The sequence below is a fragment of the Rana temporaria genome, chromosome 3, assembly GCF_905171775.1.
Source record: "Rana temporaria chromosome 3, aRanTem1.1, whole genome shotgun sequence".
In the NCBI taxonomy this organism is placed as follows: domain Eukaryota; kingdom Metazoa; phylum Chordata; class Amphibia; order Anura; family Ranidae; genus Rana; species Rana temporaria.
The window spans coordinates 78,058,070-78,080,398 of record NC_053491.1 but is presented as its reverse complement, the minus strand read 5'-3'; the positions used below and the strand labels follow the sequence as shown (position 1 = coordinate 78,080,398).

The following is a 22,329-nucleotide window of genomic DNA, read 5'->3' as shown; positions in this document are numbered from 1 at the left end:
CTTTACTGGAAAATTTGTCATGTTAAATTTATGGCCAATTACAGCCAGACCACATTTTACTAATCTTCTAAACCACAAGTTGCCATATCATTTGGAAAACACCCCTTTCTTTGAGAAAAAACAGTGACTACAGTTCGTCATTTTGGAAAATTAATATTGAAATATTATATTAACTCCTCATTAGAACAGTGACAATCTGATGAATTCTCAGGATGAAGCTGTCATAGGTGAAGAATATCTTTCCATTATCGAGGATGTGTACATCACAGATGGTGTAGTATAGCTGAAGCCTGCAATTATATTACACTGTGCAATACATTTTTCTGAATCATCAACTACCTGGGCGTGAACCCTCCTCGAGGCTTCCCATTTATTTTTATAATGTATTGGAGGAAAAATATTTCTCTGCATTAATATGTATATTAAAAATGTATAGTTTTCCTGCACAATCATAGCCGTGGGTAATCATGGAGTTCTGGTCATACTGTATGTTTTACCATAATCTGCTGATACTCCTTAGCTTACTTCAGGTTCATTAGTAATGGGTTCATAAGAAAACGCCCTATGTTTTTTTTCTGGTTCCGTTTAGCTTCTTAGGAAGAAATGTTACTGCGCTGATCTAATTATCCAGAAAGTGCAATTTCATAAAGTGCTATTAAGCTGTGAACTGAATTAGTGCACAAACAACCATAAATAAGGTGCTATATCAAGTACAACAACATAAATGATATACTATATGGATAAACATACGTGAGTCTATCACGCTATACCAAAAAATATAAATGAATAAATAATTGGATGTTATAAAACTACATAAAATGTGCAATAAACAAAATACTAAGAGTGTAAACAGTGGTTAATTTGTCAACAAAGAAAATCAAAGGACAAAATCAATGCACGTTGTGCTCCTGTGATGGAAATATTACCGCTAATAGTGCTCTTTATGTGAAATAAATACAGAAAAAAATATATTAAATTTCAAAGTCCCATAAATAGCTAGTAAATGTACAAACAGCACTTAAAAGGTTCAATAATGGAACAGCAAACAATTTCGCAATTGAACGATGGATTCCAATGAGGTAAAGAGGGAGGCGTTCAATGCTGGTAGTGCTTATTACACAAAGTAAATAATTAGAGGTGCAGCTGTCTCTTCCACCCGACAAACATGTGCCACCATCACCAACGGCTAAACTGAACACTTACCAGACCCTGGATAGTAAAAGGCCACAAAATGGTTTATTTTCTGACCGCCACTGGGTATATCCTCCTTCTCCCTCTTTTAAGATTTCCTTATTGCCTCAAAAACAAGGGGCTCATCATGGTGTAGTATGTAAAAATACTTATTTATTAAAATAATAAAAAGAGTGCACTTACAAGAAAAAGTGCCTCTGACCGGCACTAAGTATCTCTGGCAGTGTCGAGCGTTATATCCGCTTACCAGCGTTTGTGTTGTTCCTCGAGGGGTGTGCGTACCTCGCTCCTGTTCCCCTGTATTTCAACAGATGGTTCCGACGCGCTGGTGCACTCCCCCCTCATGTGTATCCATCGTTCAATTGCGAAATTGTTTGCTGTTCCATTATTGAACTTTTTAAGTGCTGTTTGCACATTTACTAGCTATTTTGTTTACCAAAGTGCTATTTATGGGACTGAAATTTAATATATTTTTTTCGGTATTTATTTCACATAAAGAGCACTATTAGCGGTAATATTTCCATCACAGGAGCACAACGTGCATTGATTTTGTCCTTTGATGTTCTATGTTGACAAATTAATCGCTGTTTACACTCTTAGGGGCAGATCCACAGAGATCTACACCCGCGCAGCGTATCAGAGATACGCTACGCCGCCGTACCTTACCTGGCTTTAAATCGAATCCTTAAAGATACGGCGGCGTAGTCTATCTCTGGCGGCGGAATTCAAATCGGCGATTAGGGGGCGTGTTTCATTTAAATGAAGCGCGTCCCCGCGCCGAATGAACTGCGCATGCGCCGTCCCTAAATTTCCCGCCGTGCATTGCGTTAAATGACGTCGCTAGGACGTAATTTTTTTTAACATAGACATCCCGATTCACGGACGACTTACGCAAAAAAAAATAAAGTAATTCAAATTAAACGCGGGAACGACGGCCATACTTAACATGGCAAGTCTAACTATACGCCGCAAAACACCAGCTTTAACTATACGCCGCAAAAAGCCGACTAGAGACGGCGTAAAAGAATGTGACGGCCGCGCGTACGTTCGTGGATCGTCGGAAATAGCTAATTTGCACACCTGACGCGGAAAACGACGCAAACTCCACCCAGCGGATGCCGAAGTATTACATCTAAGATCCGAAGGCGTACGAAGCCGTACGCCTGTCGGATCTAACCCAGATGCCGTCGTATCTTGGTTTGAGGATTCAAACTAAAGATACAACGCGGGGAATTTGAATGTACGCCGGCGTATCAGTAGATACGCCGGCGTACTCTCTCTGTGGATCTGCCCCTTAGTATTTTGTTTATTGCACATTTTATGTAGTTTTATAACATCCAATTATTTATTCATTTATATTTTTTGGTATAGCGTGATAGACTCACGTATGTTTATCCATATAGTATGTCAATTATGTTGTTGTACTTGATATAGCACCTTATTTATGGTTGTTTGTGTACTAATTCAGTTTACAGCTTAATAGCACTTTATGAAATTGCACTTTCTCGATAATTAGATCAGCGCAGTAACATTTCTTCCTATATGCACCTTTAACCCTCTACTGAGGGTTTACACGGTATTGCAGCAGATCACGTATATATTTAAAATATAATTTCTTTGCTCCGGTGACACCTATAAGGCCCCGTACACACGATAGAATCTATCCGCAGATAAATCCCAGCAAATGGGTTTCTGCGGATAGATCCTATGGTGTGTACACGCCAGCGGATCTGTTTCCGCGGAGAAATCTCCTCTGGGATGGATTCCAGCAGATCGAATATTTGTTGTGCTGCACAACATATCCATCTGCTGGAATCCATTCCAACGGATGGATCCGCTCGTCTGTACAGACTTACCGGATCCATTCGTCCAAAGGGATTCCCCGCACGCGTCGTAATGATTTGACGCATGCGTGGAATTCCTTATATGACAGCGTCGCGCCCGTCGCCGCGTCATAATCGCGGCGACGGCGCGACACGTCATCGGCAGAGGATTTCCGCGCGGATTTCAATGGGATGGTGTGTACACTCCATCCCATCGAAATCAGCGGATATCTTTGAGAGGATTTATCCGTGGAAACGGTCCGCTGGACCGTATCTGCGGATAAATCCTCTCGTGTGTATGGGGCCTAACACTTTCCGTTTAGCTTCTTGGCTGAGCTTTGAACCTTAAATGTGACCTATTGCCAATGGTTTTAGCCCTGACTCTTGTAGGATCCAAGCCTCGTAGACACGCTCAGTTTTCTGGGGAAGGACCAGCAAGACAACTGCTGGTAGAGCTTTGCCGAGTAAACCGAGGCTTTCAGGTTTCTTGTCTAGAAATCTGGCCAGATACTCGACCAGAAAAATAGAGAACCTGCTCTCTATTTTCTCGTTGAGATTCTTGTCGGCCTGTTTCCCGACGAGAAACCCGAGGAGTGTGTATACTTACTTGTCGCTGTGGAAACCCGCGCATGCTCGAAATTACTTTGACGCATGCGCGATAGCTTCCACGACATAGGTAGGGTGAAACAAGATGGCGGCGACAGCATTGAATGATGACATCACCGCGTTCTTGCCTTTCAAGAGAACCGTGGTTCTTTTGAAAGGTCTGTGTGTACACTCGGGTGGCAAAAGATTCTTGCCAAGAATCTCGTCGGGAAAAACGATGTTTTTTTGCTGACGAGATTCTTGCCCGTGTGAACGAGGCCTCAGTTGTAGCTTCTATGGCACACTTTTAAATGGCAGTATATCTTAAGCCTCGTACACACGAATGGACTACCATCTGACTTTTTTGTGGATTTTTGTCCGAAGGGGCGTTGGCCGTGAACTTGGTATGCATACACACAGCAGAACATTTTCAGCCAACATTCAGCAAATCATATGGTTTTTCAGATCTTTACCACCATCCTTTGGACAACTTCTGCTATTGTTGTCTGATGTTTAGCATTGGTTCTGAGCATGCGTGTTTGTACTTTGTATTTTAGTCCGATGGCCTTGTGTACACATGATCAGATGATCTGACGGAACACATTTGTTGTCAGAAATTTTGAGAGTATGCACGGCGAACATTTATCCGTGGAAATTTGAGAATGGAGCATACAGATTGTCGGATTGTCCGATAAAACACGTCCGTTGGTCCGTTGTTGTCGGAAAGTCCGTTCATGTTTATGGGCCTTAAGTCTCAGAAACAAACCTGTGGATTTTTAAAAAAAAAATTATTTAGAGAGATTTCTGACCACTCTTTATACATCATAGCAAAATAAAAAGAAAAAAACTCTATCTCCATAAATAACAATGGCTTTCCTTCTTATAGTGATTGCAAACGACTGCCTTGTAAACAACCCATTCAGTTTAAAATAGAAATGAAAGGCAAAACATTTTTGTAAAGATATAAAAAAAACATTATGAATACCTTTTCCCTTATTTATAAGTGATCACATTCCCTCTGTTCTCAGCTGTATAAGAGCTGGGGGAGGAGAAGTAGCAGAACACTGACCTTCCCAGAGAATAAGATATTTTCTCATACAAGTACATGGTACAGCAGAACCATATCAGGAATATGAAGTGTTGGGATAACAAACACTTTAAGGGAAGATCACAGGCACAGCTTTCATTGTCTTCTAGCATCCGTATTGCCTGCATAAAGAACCACAGTGGACAGCTGGGAGGGACCAGACATCTGACACACCTAGAAGTGTCTTCCATGCTGAAGACTGATAAACAGAGCGGCATTAGAACCTGCCCGAGAGGTATTAAGGGGGTAGATTTGGGGAAAAGTCTCTCTCTCTCTCCTCCCCATATCTCCTCTCTCATCTCTCCTCTCTCTCTCTTCCTCTCTCCTCTCTCTCTCTCTCTCTCTCTCTCTCTCTCCCCTCTCTCTCTCTCTCTCCTCTCTCTCTCTCCTCCCCCTCTCCTCCCCCTCTCTTTCTCTCTTTCTCTTTCTTTCTCTCTCTCCTCTCTCTCTCCTATCTATCTATCTATCTATCTATCTATCTATCTATCTATCTATCTCTCTCTCTCTCTCTCTCTCTCTCTCTCTCTCTCTCTCCCCCCTCTCTCGCTCTTCCCTCTCTCTTCCCTCTCTCTCCCTCTTCTCTTCTCTCTCTCTTCTCTCTCTCTCTCTTCTCTCTCTCTCTCCCCCTCTTCTCTCTCTCTCTCTCTCTCTCTTATCTCTCTCCCCCTCTCTCTCTCCCCTCTTCTCTCTCTAGCCCCTTCTCTCTCCCCCCCCTCTCTCTCTCCCCCCTCTCTCTCCTAACAAAACATATGGTGGATCCCTGTATCCCCTTTGTTTTCCCCATCAACCTCATTAGTGCTGTCTTAGTTCGGGCCCCTTATGTTGACAATACTTGATTCTAACATCTTCTATGATGCTTCTACGTTCGTTTTATTGCAACTTTTCGCTGGACACTATTATGTCCCAGTTTACTACTGGGTCTCTTTTATAGCCCATTCACACAGGGGAGACCCGTAAGGGGCGACAGCCGCCTGACAAGTCACGTCCCGTTCTATTCAATAGAACCATTCTAATAGGAGCAACGCAAGTCGCTCCGACTTAGAAAAAGGTTCTTGTACGACTTTGGGGGCGACTCGAGGCGACTTGCATTGACTTCTATACAGAAGTAATTTTGCAAGTCGCCTTTGAAGTCGTCTTCAGGTCATCTTGCTGAGTTGCCCCCAAAGTCGTGCCGCTCCTGTGTGAATGGGCACCTGTTTACTTTGTTACAAACTTTTTCTTGTCTTGTATACTTTTAATATGTAATAATAATAAAGACACATTTGCCTCTAAACAGCTAGAAAACTTTTTTTTTTATATTGATACAAACAAGAACATAATTTTCCCCCAAATTGTACGAATCCCAAACAGAAACCCTTTGTTTGTTCCTTTTTCCTAATTGTTATTCCTGGTCATTCATTTGCATACACAAGGAAATTATAAGAGAAACCTGAGAGGTGTTTATATCCCACAGTAATACCTGCCTGGAGCCTTGGAGTCTGCCACGTATTTTGAGATTCGTTCATATACATTAAGTTTGCAGGATTACCTCATACGTCAGCTTTCCATGTGCACCTCTAAGGCTCAACGTCCAAATCCTGTCCTAAAATAGCACACATTCCTCCTGAACAAAGTGTGATTTATGCATTACATTACTACACTTAATTATACTGTCAGTGTGATTGCATGGCTCCCAAGAGCAAGATCTGTGTCACAAAAGAAACACTGTTCAAGGTGCTATAATCAGATAATGTAAGCCCCCATTTTTTAATTATGGCAATTAAAGGAACACTGTCAGCCATCATGCCACTGTTTGATAGCTGTCATGTTATAAGTCTGTGAGGATTCTGATATACAGAACAGGTTTAAAAAATATTTTCCAAGCTTTTAGTATTATTATAACACGCAAGTATTTTTCTTTCTTTTTTATAAGTTCGATTTTATATTGCAGAGATTGCTTTTATGCTGAAACATGTGTATCCTATACACATTCCAAGTCAAGCTATATAATGTACTTGTCAGACCTAGAATAGTACTAATATAGGGTCTGTTTTTAAGTGTTTTCACACAGGATTTACCTAACACTTGCCATTATTTGTGCAAGATTTCGTTAGCAAAATTAGTGAAGTCGGGTGCATCTTGGGTCAAAACTTTAATAATTGAATGCTTTTTTATTTACCACTTTGTATGAGTATTATATAAAGCAAAATTTAAGACCAGCAGTTTAATACACACTCAGATCACATGTCATCCTATGTCCTATGTCAATCATATGTGTCACATAACTGTCTTACCTGCCAAAGCCTTTGTAATTGATGTTTCAAATCTCTACATCAGGGATATGCAATTAGCGGACCTCCAGCTGTTGCAGAACTACAAGTCCCATGAGGCATAGCAAGACTCTAACAGTCAAAGCATGACACCCCAGAGGCAGAGGCATGATGGGACCTGTAGTTTTGCAACAGCTGGAGGTCCGCTAAGTGCATATCCCTGCTCTACATCAATCCACACTTTTCCCAATGAGTGAACAGAAAGAGCAATGGGGCAACTTAGGAAGCTGTAACATTGAACTAGAATGTATAGCAGTGATCTTCCTGGTAGTGCAGTGCTGAATAGGTATGTAAATCACAAATATAGCTGAACAGAATTAAAGATCTATTGGCAGGCAGAGCAGCAAACCTATTGGTAAATGTGAAAACAAAAAAGGTTTGAAGACATGAAGTACCCAGTCATTGACCTGCAGGGTACCTCAGGGCTCTGCCCTTTCTCCCTTATTCTTTAACTGCTACATGCGCCCACTTGCCAACCTCATTACCAGCTATGGTCTAGGCTGCCAGATCTATGCGGATGACACACAGATCTTGGCAGACCTTGCAAGTGGACCTAATATGCCTGAGCAGCTGAATAAGGGATTATCTAACATCCAACAATGGATGGACTCAAACAGGCTAGGCCTTAACGCCGACAAAACTGAGCTTTTGCTGATCGGCCCACAGGCCAACTCTACCTTTTTACCTGCCTGGCCATCCTCGTTTGGCCCTGCCCCAACTCCAGCTAAGCAGGTAAAAAATCTGGGTATAATTTTTGATGCTGAACTAAGCTTCGTACCTCACGCAAAATATTGCATAAAATCAGCCAACTATCATCTGCAATTATTACGGAAAATTAAGAATCTCTTCACTCAGCACAACCGTATGATCTTAGTTCATGGACTTATCCACTCTAGGTTAGATTGTTCTAATGTTTTCTTTCTAGGGCTCCCACAGAAGTGGATAAAACGATTGCAGATTACACAGAATCATGCTGCAAGACTAGTCACAAACTGCCCAAGGCGGAATCACATCTCCCCGGTGCTTAAGAATCTACACTGGCTCCCGATAGCAAAACGGGTTGAGTTCAAGGCACTCTGTCTGGTGTTTCGGGCCTATTGGCAACTAGGTCCGATGTACTTATCGAATATGACACAACACTACTGTCCACCCAGAGAGCTTCGCTCGACTGACGCCCTGTTAGCAATTATTAAATCTAGTCGATCAGCTTCAAAAGGTGGCCGTCGGCTCCAAACACTGGGGAACTCTCTTTGGAACCAGCTCCCTCATCAGCTCCGAGCATCCTCCTCCTTGATGGCCTTCCGTAAGGGCTTGAAAACACTTCTTTTTTCACAAGCCTACAGATAGAGACTTGGCCTTCCAAGCCCTTAGCAGGACGCTGCCTTAATCCCAGGCTGCGGTCCATGGTCAGGGAGTAGGGATAGGCTTTTTGTGCCCTGACATCCCCCCCTTCTTTTTATATTCCTGTTTATTTCTTGTCTGTTCCCCTCTTTTACTTAGATGTCCTAGTTTCTTCTTTTTGCTCTTGGGAACTGGATACCCCCAGCTTGTTGGTAAGCGCTTAGACGCGAGTTTCACAACTCGCATTCGGCGCTCTATAAGTATTTATTCCAATCCAATCCAATCCAAGAAAAAAAGTTTGTGTGACAATAATTTCAACTGGATAGATTAAGTAAATTTGGGGGTGCCTTAGCACACCCTAGGAGTCATGAATATAATATGCAAGGAGGTCACCAACCCAAATAAATAGCGAAAAGTAATATGATTAAAAACAAAGCGGGTGTTCTAAGTAGGGGTGTTTGAATATAGCATCGTGATTCAATCGTTAAAGAGGCTGAATCGATTTTTGATGACGTCATCCATCGCTCTGCTCCGCTCCGTGCTCTGCCACTCTGGGAGAAACAGAGAGGCATGGTGGATAAAGCCCCCTCCCCTTCACTGAAGAAGAAAGTCAGCTGATGAGCTGATAGCCAGTACAGTGCAGGGGGAGGAGCTGAAGGAGACCCGACATGAGGAGAGGAATCACTGAAGGCATCTGAAGGGGGGAAAAAAGGAATTGACTGACACTAAAAGCAGGTGTCAGCTGGGGGCCAGTGTCACGATTCCATCCCTCCACTACCATCATCCTTCTACCTCATCCCACCATGCCTCTGATCCCATCATCCCACAATGCGATTGATCCCATCATCCCACCATGCCTCTGATCTCACCATGCCTCTGATCCCATCATCCCACCATGCCTCTGATCCTATCATCCCACCATGCCTCTGATCCCATCATCCCACAATGCCATTGATCCCATCATCCCACCATGCCTCTAATCTCACCATGCCTCTGATCCTATCATTCCACCATGCCTCTGATCCTATCATCCCACCATGCCTCTGATCCCACCATGCCCCTGATCCCATCATCCCACCATGCCTCTGATGCCATCATCCCACCATGCCGATGATCGCATCATCCCACCATGCCGATGATCCCACTATCTCACCATGCCTTTGATCCCACCTTGCCTCTGATGCCACCATCCCAGTCTGATCCCACCATGCCTCTGATCCCACCATACAACTGATCCCACCATCCCATCATGCCTCTGGTCCCACCATACAACTGATCCCACCATCCCACCATGCCTCTGATCCCACCACACCTCTCATCCCACCATTCCACCATGCCTCTGATCCCACAATGCCTCTGATCCCACCACGCCTCTGATCCCACCATGCCACCATGTCTCTGATCTCACAATGCCTCTGATCCCACCATGCCTCTGATCCCACCACCCCTCTGCCACTGGAGAAAATTTGTGTTTTTCTGAATGCTTGAATTTTTGGATAAAAAGTTTCTAACCATGAGCACTTGAATTGAATCGTGGACAAGATAACCGTAATCAAATTGTGAGACCAGTGAAGATACACACCCCTAGTTCTAAGGGTGGCCTGCTAGTAATTAAGTGATTGCCCAATTGCACAATTACACACAGAAAGAAACCTTTATCCAAAGTAAATAAAAGTTATGTATTTTTGTATACAAGTTTGTTTTTTGTGTGTGTAATTGAACAATCACTTACAGTAAATACCAACAGGCCACCCTTAGAACACCTGCTTTGTTTTTCTTCATATTACTTTTCAATAATTTAAATTGTTTGGGGTAAAACTGCAATTTGTATTTTATTTAAAGTGATTCTAAAGGTTGTAATTAAAAAACAAAAACAAACATGTTATACTTACCTGCTCTGTGCAATGGTTTTGCACAGATCAGCCGCAATCCTCTTCTTTTGGGTCCCCTGCCTGATCCTGGCTTCTTCCCCCTTACCGAGTTCCCCCAATATCAAACCTTTTTCTATGGGGGCATTCGAGCAGCAGGATCAGCCTCGCCCCCACTCTTTCATGCACATCGATGGATCAATGTAGGGCTCAGGCAAATATATGGAGGGGGGGCTTTGGGGGGACAGCACGCAGAAGATTTTTTACCTTGATGCATAGAATGTATTTAGGTAAAACACATTCTGCCTTTAGAACCACTTTAATGTTTGTGAGTTTGGTATGCTGGCTCTGTTTATTCAGTCTTTTAAGGGGCCGCTATATCATAGTGCGGGATTGATTGTCAGGATAATGACATTGCTTAGAGTTACTTGGTTAGATGTATTATAAAATAATTTCTGACTTGCAAATATGTATCAAAGGTTCATACATTTAAAAAAAAAAAAAAAAATAGAACATCGTTTGTTATCAGAGTACTAGAACACTGTGTCTTTTAATTTATTTGAACTAGATGTTGGGCATTGAATTCATTATAGAAGGTATATGTTATCTAAAACATATCAGTCATTTTCACAACGTATGTTTAGATTTCTTATTTAATGAGCATCTTTATCAGCTCTGCGTACGAAAACACTGCATTTAGAAGTCCCATCTGTATTAATGATGTCATTATGCTGTATTGGTCTACTTATCTGTTTTACATGTAATATATGCTCATACAGTTTACATATATTTTTAGAAATTTTAAAGTGAAACACCACTCAAAATATGTGCGTGTGTGTATGTGTGTTTTTTTTGGGGGGGGGTTGACAGAATGCAAAAGGGTTAGAATTCAGGTTAGACGTTCAGTTTGGAATATTTTGAATTTGATATTTTTTTTTAATTTCAGAGTTTTATTTATAAATAGTCTCAACAAGGGAAATTTCTTTAACGTAGAGACCACAATTAAAATCTGAGAACCAATTTGACCTTACCCCATTTTATCCAAAACAGAACATCACCTTTAGAAATAATGATCACTTTATTTTTATGGGTTTTCAGGAGGCTCTAGTAAGAACAGTTTTAGCACCCACGCCATTGTACTGTAATACCAACACTGCCATGACAAGACTCAATGGCAGATCGCCATTTTTCTAACCAGAGGCATTGTGACAAAACCTATACAAGTTTAGTTGACATTGTAGCTGTTTGTAAAGACCAAATGTTATACTCTTCAGGTTGAGGCACAATTCTCGTTGACATTTTTATCAAACATCAACCAGTGAGATGTTTACATTTTGTTTTTGAACTTGTAGTATAAAGATGACTATAATGATCTAGCTTCACAGAGCAAGGCATTTTATTTGAATACATTTGTGTGCATGAGAACTGGTTACAAATCTCAGAAACTGGTCATGACAGTCAAGGACAATTCCAAATCTGTCTGATGACTGTGATGGCCACAACATCTTAGTTGGTGAGTTACATCTTAGCCTGTCTTAGCCTGTCATACAGCAAATAGGCAGTGCAAGGACAAATGACTGAATCACACCTATTGCACAAACCCAACAAGTTGGAACTTTAGTCTTTGTAGTGGATAGCCTTTCCGATTTACATATTTAGGTTATGCTTCCTAGTTGTGCCTTTCTGATTTTTTTTTTTATCTCACTGCAAGTCAACTAGATAGGGTCTGTCTCTTTGGAAAGCACTGATTACAGTTTTCATGACATGAAAAACCTACAATGCTCTTGGTAGCTAGACTGAATATAATCTTTGCCGATCCTTCAGGTTATACAAGGGTGCTATTGAAGCAATGTTTCTTTATGGATAAAGAGGCATTTTTTCCCTTACTATGGTGATTTGATTTAATCATCCCAGCACGTATCCTTATCAGTTTGTTATGTGTAATATTTAATAATATGTCTACTTTAAATATATGCTTTAGATGCATCCCCACATTTTTGGCATCTCATTTTTAGAGGAAGAGGAAATGACTAGCCCACAATCATGGATATTTGGAAAAAAATGAAAATGAAATGTGTACTCTACTATATGCGCCCCTTGTTAAATCTTACAGAGTAATCCTGGTTTAGGAAACGTCTGTAAGTTTTTGCCAAATAGTATTTTTTAAGTAGACTGTATGTGCCAACAGGAGGTAAATTAAGTCAATATGCATTTCACACTGGCTTAAAGGGCTACAAGTAAGCCTTGTACAACAAATGACTTGAAAGCTGAAGATCTGGGACAAAAAATAAAGTGATGTCAGTGTAACCATTTTTAAGTTCCTCTTAAGCATTTCAATTTTAGTCTAATTAGGTTTTTTTCTCTTTTTTTTTTTTTTGCCAGGTTTTTTTTTTGAGAATAACTTTTTTATTTTTCCATTGTTATTTACTGCTTTCCTATCACAGGAACATTTTACCTGACATCATAATGTTTATTGTTACAACAGTTACACTCAGGGCTGGCAATAAGTTTTCATTAACAGCTTTCCTGTCCAGTGGAGCTTAAAATACAAATAATCTTTTCATGTCCATTGGAGCTTAAAATACAAATACTGTGAGAACTGAAAAATTAATAATGGCTTTAATACAGCAAAATAATACTTTTCGGTTTGGTTGTTATGAGATAAGTGAAGTGGAAAAGACATGGATTTTGATTAAAACATTTAATGGTATTGAGTTCTGAAAATAGGACAGTTGACCATATGTGGACAAAGATGTATTTATTAGTAGAGGAGCCAGTATAAAGTATTTCAGGGAATTTACAGATATGTATGTATAAATTATAGTCAAGTCTTCAAAAAAAATTATAATTTTTAATTAGCGTATATGGCAAAGCTCTCTACTGCTTCAATTATTTGGCATGTCCACACAAGGATGCCCCTCTTACCCATATATACTACTGGCTCCAGTTATGTTAATTGCAGTGAAGACTGAGTAATTCAGACCCACCTTACTATTTTCCAGTCAATGTACTGTCACCTTGTCCTTTTTTCTGGAAAATCCAGACACCCCTGCAGTTGCATAATGATCACCCAGTACAGGCGCGCAGTCAGTATTTTCCACCCCAGTTTCTTAAATTTAAATAGAGAACAAAAACTGGATGAGCCAATTCAAAATTAAGACCTCCTGTGGTGATTTTTGATGCCAGTTTCCTGACTTCATCTGATCCTATCAAACTGCAGGTACCAGAAAATGGACATCTAAGGCCTATGGGTAACTGAGCTAAAGCCATTGCTGACTTCTAATTCTAAAAATGCTAGCTGCTTAACTGTCTTTCTTTTCATTCCGGCTTCCGGGTACTTCTCCCCGCGGGAGTCAGCGTTTCCAAGCTGAGGAGGCATGTCATCTGGGAGGTCGCCCAGATGATTGACGTCTTTTCAGCAAAAGTTCCCCCCGGCGGATAAGGCCCCGCCCCTGTATTGCGTAGGCGCGTCCGAGTCACGGCGTTTCCAAAAGAAGCCGAACATGCAGATCTGTGACGTATAGAGTCGACTAGCAGATCTGCATGTTCGGCTTCTTTCGGAACCGCCGTGACTCGGACACGCCTACGCAATACGGGGGGCGGGGCCTAATCCACCGGCAGGAACTTTTGCTGAAAAGACGTCAATCATCTGGGCGACCTCCCAGATGACATGCCTCCTCAGCTTGGAAACGCCTACTCCCGTGGGGAGAAGTACCCAGAAGCCGGAATGAAAAGATAGATTATAAGGTATGTACAGCGTAAAAATAAAAAACATTGTACATGTTAGAAGTCTAAAGAAGTTGTTCTGAGAAAAATGTTATTTGGGTGAACCTCCGCTTTAATTTAAACAGTCTCACTATTTAGGTTCTGCTGTCATTTGTATGACCCTTTTTAACCTACCCAGGTGTAAGGTCTACCTCTGTTTTCGTATTCTCCTACAAAAAAATTCTCAAGTGAATCCTACACCATAATGATAATCTTATCTCCTTCCAATTTTGTTTCCGTTTTCACCTTTCCATCTTATATTGATTACACATGTTGGATTCTTCTTACAACCCAAATTAAATGAATGCAAGATATCTAGTAATACTAAAATCTTAGGTAGTGCTTGTGTTGTCTTGGTCATGACACAGCCATATGGTGTATAATGATCATGGAGTGTGGCAGTAAGGAATCCTGTTACAATTGTCTGCTGTCTTATTTAGAATCACACATGAAGTCTTTGCTGGGTTCTACAAAAAAGAAGGGGACCGATGACTTTAACATCTTAATGAATTGTACAGGTTGACTTGTGTTTCTTTTTGAAGTGGAACTCCAACTAAAACGTTTTAAAGTATTAGATAAATTGGGATAAGAGTTGGATTCTCTGTCAGGTTTTTATTGTTGCACATGGTTCTGATAGAAGATCTCCAATTGGGACACAGCAAAAACAAAAGAATAAAGCCCTCCATCCAGTGTAGTAAAAAAAATTGTTATTGCTTTGTGTTCTGAATAAATTACATTTTCTCGAAGATTCCCCAAAATACTGTTAATTTTTGTAAGATAATGACCTCTGACCTTTTGCTTAAACTGTTTGGTTGTAATCTTTTCCTCCAGATCACTTGACACTGTGCTGAGCAGTGCAGTGCAAGTCCTTTCTGTGGTGGATTCCCATCTTGTGGAATTGGAAGGAGATACCTTGTGTCTGTATGGATTGGGAGCTCTGGAATCTTTGGACAGGACATGGAGTGTTCAAACGTCGGGCGCTCTCAACACAATCTCCTTCATTTTCATAGATTTTGAGGAAATAGTACAAGTTCTACCAAAAATAAGACTCAAACTTCCAAATATTATGGTAAGAGCAAACCTAACAGAAATCTGACAGTTGTGACCGGATTGTTTTTAGTTTTTTCTTTAGAAGAAGCTATTACCATTTATAATACAAGGGCTGTACCAAAAGCTATACAACAGTGGGCATAACCATTCTATTAACTTACACAAGTCATTCAAATTTCACATGTTGGTAGAGTAACTTTCTCTTTATAGTAGCGCCTCTTCTTTTTTTCAATGCAGGTAAATGATTCCAAGCAGAAGCAACATGCTGTCAAGAGTTCTCGATGAAGGAGGATGTAGGCTGTCCTAACATCCACAGAAGGCTACAGAATGTTTACAGAAGGCTACAGAATGTTTACAGAGATGACACTTTTGTCAACAGTGTTATTTCCATACATTCTATAGCCTTCTGTCAATGTAGGACAGCCTGCACACCTCCTTAGTGAAGAACTCAATGGTGAAACATTGCTTCTGATTGCAATCTGTTATTTCCCTGCAGTGAAAAAAGGAGTTACTTTAGAGGAAGAGTTACCCTACCAACATGTAAAATTTGAACAACTTATGTAAGTTAATGAAAAAGAAGTTATACCCACGTTTGCACTACTATTCGATGGAGCCCTCCAGTAATGAAACCATGTAGGGAATTTAAAGCTGAACTCCAGGACGAGGAAATATTGTATACTCTTACTTGATTGTTGATGTGCTTTTTGTATTTCTTCCAAATTTGTGCAGTAATCAAGCATGATACTTTATCTCTCTGCAGAGCTTCCTGTTATAAAGACTGGTCACTGCTGCACTCTGTCCTTGTGCAGGGTGACTGGTCTTGTATCCGCCCACTCTTGAAGTTTTTTGCAGGCAACCTGTAATGTTGGATCTGTTAGGTCCCTCCCACAGCCCTGCTTTCTGCACAAGCTATGTGTAGGACAGTGATGATGTCACTGCTACATTTACAAAGTAATTTCTGGGCTTTCAAAGGTATTTGGCGTACACAAAGTGAATTTATATCCTTTTGTAGCTATTGAGGAATTCAGTAAATGGGCTTTTGTGCCTGGAGTTCAGCTTTAAGTCAGTCACAGAACAAAGTACAGTAACCTATAGTAATCGGCACAATTTGTTTCACTAAACTGACGAGTGTTACCTACAGTCTGATGCGTTGCGCCAGTTTGCACTCTATTCTTGATAAACAAGCTTAATTGTACTATGCATAAGCTTTGCTGTATGTCCTCTAATGCGGGCCTAAACCATGCATATGATCCATCAGTATAGCCACAAATACAACAAATTATAAAATTTCATCCTAGCTTATGCAACTTGCTGCCTTTCAGTGATGGTTTGGAAGTTGATGTCCTCAGGCTTCCTGGAAACAATCTTTCAAAAACTTCTGCGTCTATGACTCCCTCTGGTCCAGTTTTATCTAATGTTTGCACAGCTGAAATGCATGCATAATCCAGCCAAAAGGACAAAAGAATGTTGTCAGTAATTATGAGTAAAGCAGCAAAACCATGAGGAACCATCAAGGGTCATGGCTGTATTATAATGGTGCATTTTTATACAGCTGGCTTTTCTGGTCTCTGTATACACCATAGTGCACAGATTACACAGTAGATGTATGCCATCTTCATAGTTCATGTATTGCATTTAGGAAACCCGTGAACACTGTTTTTTTTGTCCAAATTTGTAAATGTTGCAGATACCAGTAGAGGAATCTTTATCGGAGGTGTACAATTATAATGCAACTAATGTCCAAGAAAGTGTTGACTTCTTGCCGCATTACTCATAATTACTTACTGGATTAGGTATGTGTTTAAATAGTGTAAACACTAGAAAAGCATTGGAATGAGTCAGTGGATGCAGAGTTTTTAGAATGGCAGTACCCTGTGACACCAAGAATTAAGTATTGGAAAGATTGTGGGGAGGATGCCTGATAATTTTCCTGAAAATGGAAGCTGCCTGTGACCATGAAGTGCTGGGGTTTTATTGTTGTATTTATCCTTAAAGTGTAAGTTCACCTTTACAGAAAATCTGTTAGGTGATCTTACACTGGACCCCCCTCCTCGCTGTACTGTAGTCCCATGATCTTGCCTTGTCAGGGACCAGAACGCGACTTCATCAGTCTGGGATTTGAAATCCCCCTCTAATAATCTCCTTTCTGTACCTCTCAGAATGTACACACAAGAGTCATTCTAATTGGTCAGCACCATCACATGGACAGCGCTGACCAATCAAAATATGTCTAGCCTATCCTGACAGCATTGCAAGCAGAGGAGAGAAAGCCAGGGGAATTTCAAATTCCCGCACCAATGAATCAGCGTTTCAGTCCCTGATAGAGCAGGACTGTGTGACTACTGTACAGTGGGCCCCGCAGGATGGGGAGGGGGTCCAGTGTAGGGTCACCTTACAGATTTGCTGTAAAGGTGAATTTACTCTTTAAATATAAGATTTTTATGAACACTGTATTGCATTTTTAGCTACTGTATGTTGTGAGACCCTCTATGGGACTGTGCATGGTTACTTTTAGACATGATATTTGCTTAATGCACTCTATTGTGTATACTAGATTGTATATTACCAGCACATCTTTTGCTTAATCTGGTTTTATTGTAAACCGAGTAATGTTTATGCTTTGGACAAGTAATGTTCAACATTTTGGAGCCATGCGGGGGTCCCTTTGTTAGGCAATATCACTGTTTGATGGGGACCCTGCTTGGCCTCAAAGTGTCAAATGTTGCTTTCACTTGTGACTTTATTATAAAGTCAGATTAAAGCTGAACTCTGGGGAAAAATGTAAAACTAACCTTGCAGAGGACCACAGTGCAAGCGTTAAAGGCTTGTCTTTTTCTAGGGTACCTTTTTAAATGCAGTTTTTCATTGCATATCCCTCACTCTCATAGGCTTTCACCTCTCCGACTCCCTGAAGTCTCTTCCCTTTGGTTTTCTGTCCATCGATCACAACAAGGTCTTCACGTACAATGCAGGACCAGTAATTCTGCATTGTATGTTAAGGGATCACCTACAAAACGGAGCTTTGGACGCTGGCTTCCCAGGGTGGGCTGATATACATTCTGCAGTTTAAAAGCTGATGGAGCCATCTTCCTGATCCCTAAAGATTCCTCATTGTTGAACATAGGACATTTGTGTTTTTTAATGTGCAGGTGGATCTTCTATTTCCCTATATTGTATTTTTTATATATTGAAGTGGGGTAAAATCATGTATAGTATGATCATACCAGATTAGAAGTAATTTCTTTGTTTATTATAGAATTACTGTAGCTACAGGTATATTAATTTAGTCTTGTGAATCTTCATTTTCAGCACCTTAAATTTAAAGAAACAAATCTAACCACCTTGAATCAATTCAATGCATTAGCTCAGCTGCGTCGACTTGATCAGTTGACTGTGGATCCTCAGGGAAACCCTGTAGTTAACTTTACTCTGTGGAAGTATTATGCTCTTTTTAGACTGAACCACTTTAACATCCAGAAAATCAATGATAATGAGGTAAGGAGGCTCATACAATTGGATTTATGTTTATTATCAAAAAAGTGTATGATAAAGTACTACATTTTAAATACAAATAAAGTGCTATTTATTCACTAGAACTGAAGTTTTTAGAACAGGAGGTAAAGGGGAATCCCACAGAGGGAAAACTTGCCCTAGTGACAACTGTCAAAAGTGGGCTTCAGACTTACTATGTGGACATTTTTAGACTCCCAAAAAATCATTACATTTTCCCCCCTATGTGATGAGAAAAAAAACATTAAGTAAAAAAATTGTGAAAAGTTAAAAAAACATAAAATCCCCCATCTCAAAAAAGGTATGAGGCCCCCTAATTATACACATACGTACGAGCATAAATGCACATGCAGGGGGGCGCCTACGCACAAAAATTTTGATTGCGCTATACGTATTACATATCGATGTGCATGCCAAAATTAGAAAAATAATTTTATCACCAGATCTCCTGGGTAACTCTAAACTAATTACCTGTATTGGCTTTTAAAGTGTCGACTGTGAAAAATATGTTGTTCTGAAGTTTGTCACCATTTCACAGGCACACACAATTTTAAGGTTTGACATATTGGGTATCTATATACTTGGCGCAACCTCATATTTTATATTTTACAAAAAAAATTGTACTATATTACATTTGTGTGCCCTAAAATTAACTTTAGCGTATTTCTTACAGAAATGTTGCGTTTCCTAGACCATTGCGCTAATATTGTGTCACTTTAAAGAAATGGAAATACCACTATTTTATTTTCTAGGGTGTCTGCTTTCAGAAAGTATATAATGCTTTGGGGGCTTTTTGTAGTCCTCAGGGCTAAAATTATTTTTTAAACGTGTGCAAAAAACACAAAAACTGCTCTGGGTAAGTTCACAATTATCCTGGCCACCCTTCCAGACCCCATTGCACATGACTGCCATGATGTCACGTGCTGCTGGTGTAGTGTCTGTACACCACAATAACCGGTCCTGGAGTGAATATCCATCATTATGCTTGCAATGGCAAGTGCTCAGTGGTTAGCACAGCCACATATCTGAGCTGACCAATGAGAAGTACATCTGTGGCTTCTTCTTCCAGCAATATGTGCCAGAAGAAAGATGTGCTTCTCGATGGTCAGCACAGCCATGTGACAATGCTGACCATTGAGAAGCACATCTGAGGGGGCTTCTTCTAGTAAGGTCCCCCAGAAGAAATAAGTGCTTCTCATTGCTCAGCACAGCCATGTGATCATGCTGACCATTGATAAGCACATCTGAGGCTTCTTCTTCTAATAAGGTGCACCAAAAGGAAGAAGTGCTTCTCATTGCTCAGCATAGCCATGTGATCATGCTGACCATTGAGAAGCACATCTGAGGCTTCTTCTTCCGGTATGGTGTGCCAGAAAAAATAAGCACTTCCTGTTGGTCAGTGTGCTCACATGGTCATGCTGGCCAATGAGCGCTTGCCATTGTGAGCATTATGATTGATACTCTGTGTTTTTTGCGGCATACAGACTGATTAATTGGCAGTATGGGGCAGCATAGTGAAGCAGCGTCTGGAGGGATGGCCACGATGTTTGGAGTTAGTTCACATTAACATTTTTGGTGACAAGTTAAACTTAAGCTTTAAGCCAAAATTTTTTTGTTAAACCTACTTTAAATTGCAAAGCTAAAACCTGATTTTTATTTATCTCAAGCCTAATAATAAATGTATACATTGGTGAAAAAAAAATCTATCATCTTCATTAAAATGTCACTTTCCCACTGTTTTAACTTTGTTGTGCTGATTAAATGATGGTTATCTTTTATTTCTCAAAGGTAGTAATAATTTACTGGTACTCTGATTACTCAGCTGCAAAATGTTTATTGTGTTCTTTGATAGGTCACTCAGAATGATGTAATTATGTCTGAGAGGCTCTTTGGGATCCTTGCCTGCATCGCATCATCAGAGCTACCGCAGTATAGGCTCACTGCACTGCTTGGAGATACCAGGTATATACTATATTAATTAACCATGCGTAGGGGAAACATTTTCAAAGCTTTCAGTAAGTTTAAACTTTCTCGATATAAGAAGGGACCAACCAAGTACCACATCTGTAACTTTAAAGGTTCCAGAGGGGCACAATTAAAAATACATGAATCCTAAATGATCCTAAAATATCACAAAATGTTAAATGTTAACATATATACATAGCTACTCATCAAACTGTTATAGCATAGATACATAGCTACTTATCAAACTGTCCATTCCAGTGGTGGCCGGTGCTAAACTTTTTGGGGGGGCGGCAAAAGAAAAAACACCCCCAGGTCCTCACTCGCCCCTCCACGGCACGCACGGTCCCCCTGCACTCACCCCCCCACGAAACGGTCCCCCCGCACTCACCCCTCCACGGCAGGGTCCCCCGCACTCACCCTGCACGGCATGGTCCCCCCGCACTCACCCTCCACGGCATGGTCCCCCCGCACTCACCCTCCACGGCATGGTCCCCCCGCACTCACCCCTCCATGGCATGGTCCCCCCACACCCAGCCCCTCCACGGCTTCCTCAGCTTCTCCTCCCAGCCCACTGATCCACCTCCTGTTCTGATTGGCTGGGAGGAAAAGCTTGAAGACGATAGCAAATAATGATTTGCTATTGTCACAAGTGGGTGGGTTCGGGGTGCAGTGCTCTGCGCTCAAGCCCAACCTTTTTCCAGCCAATTAGAGCCTCAGGCTCTAATAATGTGGCCTGAAAAAAAATATATAACTCATACAAATGTTTAAGTCCGGCGCCCTGCATGCATCCCCACATGCAAACTAGGGGGCGGTGCCCCTAATGGACCAGCCGCTCTTGTTCTGTTCCCAAAGGGAGGAACACTTGACCCAAACAACACTCTAATGCAGTTTCACAATTTTTATTTCCAGTATATGATTTAGGTATAAGTTACAGGGAGTCATAGCCCATGGTGGAGCATCCTCCCACTGGTCGACGTGTACAATGGATCAAGTCCGCTTCTTCAGGATGGAACGGCAACAAACTAAATATAGTAAAACATCCTCCATTAGGAACACAATATTTATCATATGCAATTTTAACATAAGATATGCAATTTTAACATAATCAGGGTTACCGCAATTCATGTTTTCTTCACATACGTTGATAGGTTAACATGCGGTTTGACTTACAGCGCGACTTGGAGCAACTTACAACGCTACTTGAAGTTGCCTCCAGGACAGGCGACTTTGCCAGTGGCCAATCAAACAATAATCAGCTCTGTGGGAGGGAGGGGTTTGCCTGAGAAAACTATTTTCTCTTCCTGTAAAGTTGCCTTAGTTAAGACAGTGATCCCACTTTGGAGGCAACTTCCATTGAAATCAGTGGGTACAAGTTGCCTAGAAGTTGCCTTGAAGTAGTACAGGAACCTTTTCTGAAGTCGGAGCAACTTCAGTAGTGTACATTAAGACGGCTCTCATTCACTTCAATGGAATTTCTCATGTCACGCGACTTGGGCAACACAAGTCGGATCCCAAGTCGCTGTAGTGTGAACCGACACTTAAGAGCCGGTTTACACTGAGGCAACACGACTTTCAGCACGACTTTGGGAGGCAACTTGAACATGACTTGAGTATGAATCACAACGCGACTTACAACACCACTTGAAGTCTCCTCCAGGAGGGGGAACTCGATGCCAAATTTAAAATAAAAAAACGGCATGGGTTCCCCCTCTAGCAGCATACCAGGCCCTTAGGTCTGGTATGGATTTCAAGGGGAACTCCCTACACCGAAAAAATCCCGGCCCCCCACCCTATGTGAATGAGTATGGGGTACATCGTACCCCTACCCATTCACC

The 22,329-nt window shown here is 41.1% G+C and overlaps 1 protein-coding gene across 1 annotated transcript in view; it reads left to right on the top strand.

The window, feature by feature from the left end:
* LRRC49 (leucine rich repeat containing 49) overlaps positions 1–22,329 on the top strand; it is a 155,026-nt gene that overhangs the window by 118,261 nt on the left and 14,436 nt on the right. The window contains exons 13-15 of the mRNA XM_040342789.1: positions 14,801–15,038; positions 18,329–18,514; positions 20,382–20,491. Of these exons, the coding sequence (XP_040198723.1) occupies positions 14,801–15,038; positions 18,329–18,514; positions 20,382–20,491 (534 nt within the window). The remainder of the gene's footprint in view (positions 1–14,800; positions 15,039–18,328; positions 18,515–20,381; positions 20,492–22,329) is intronic.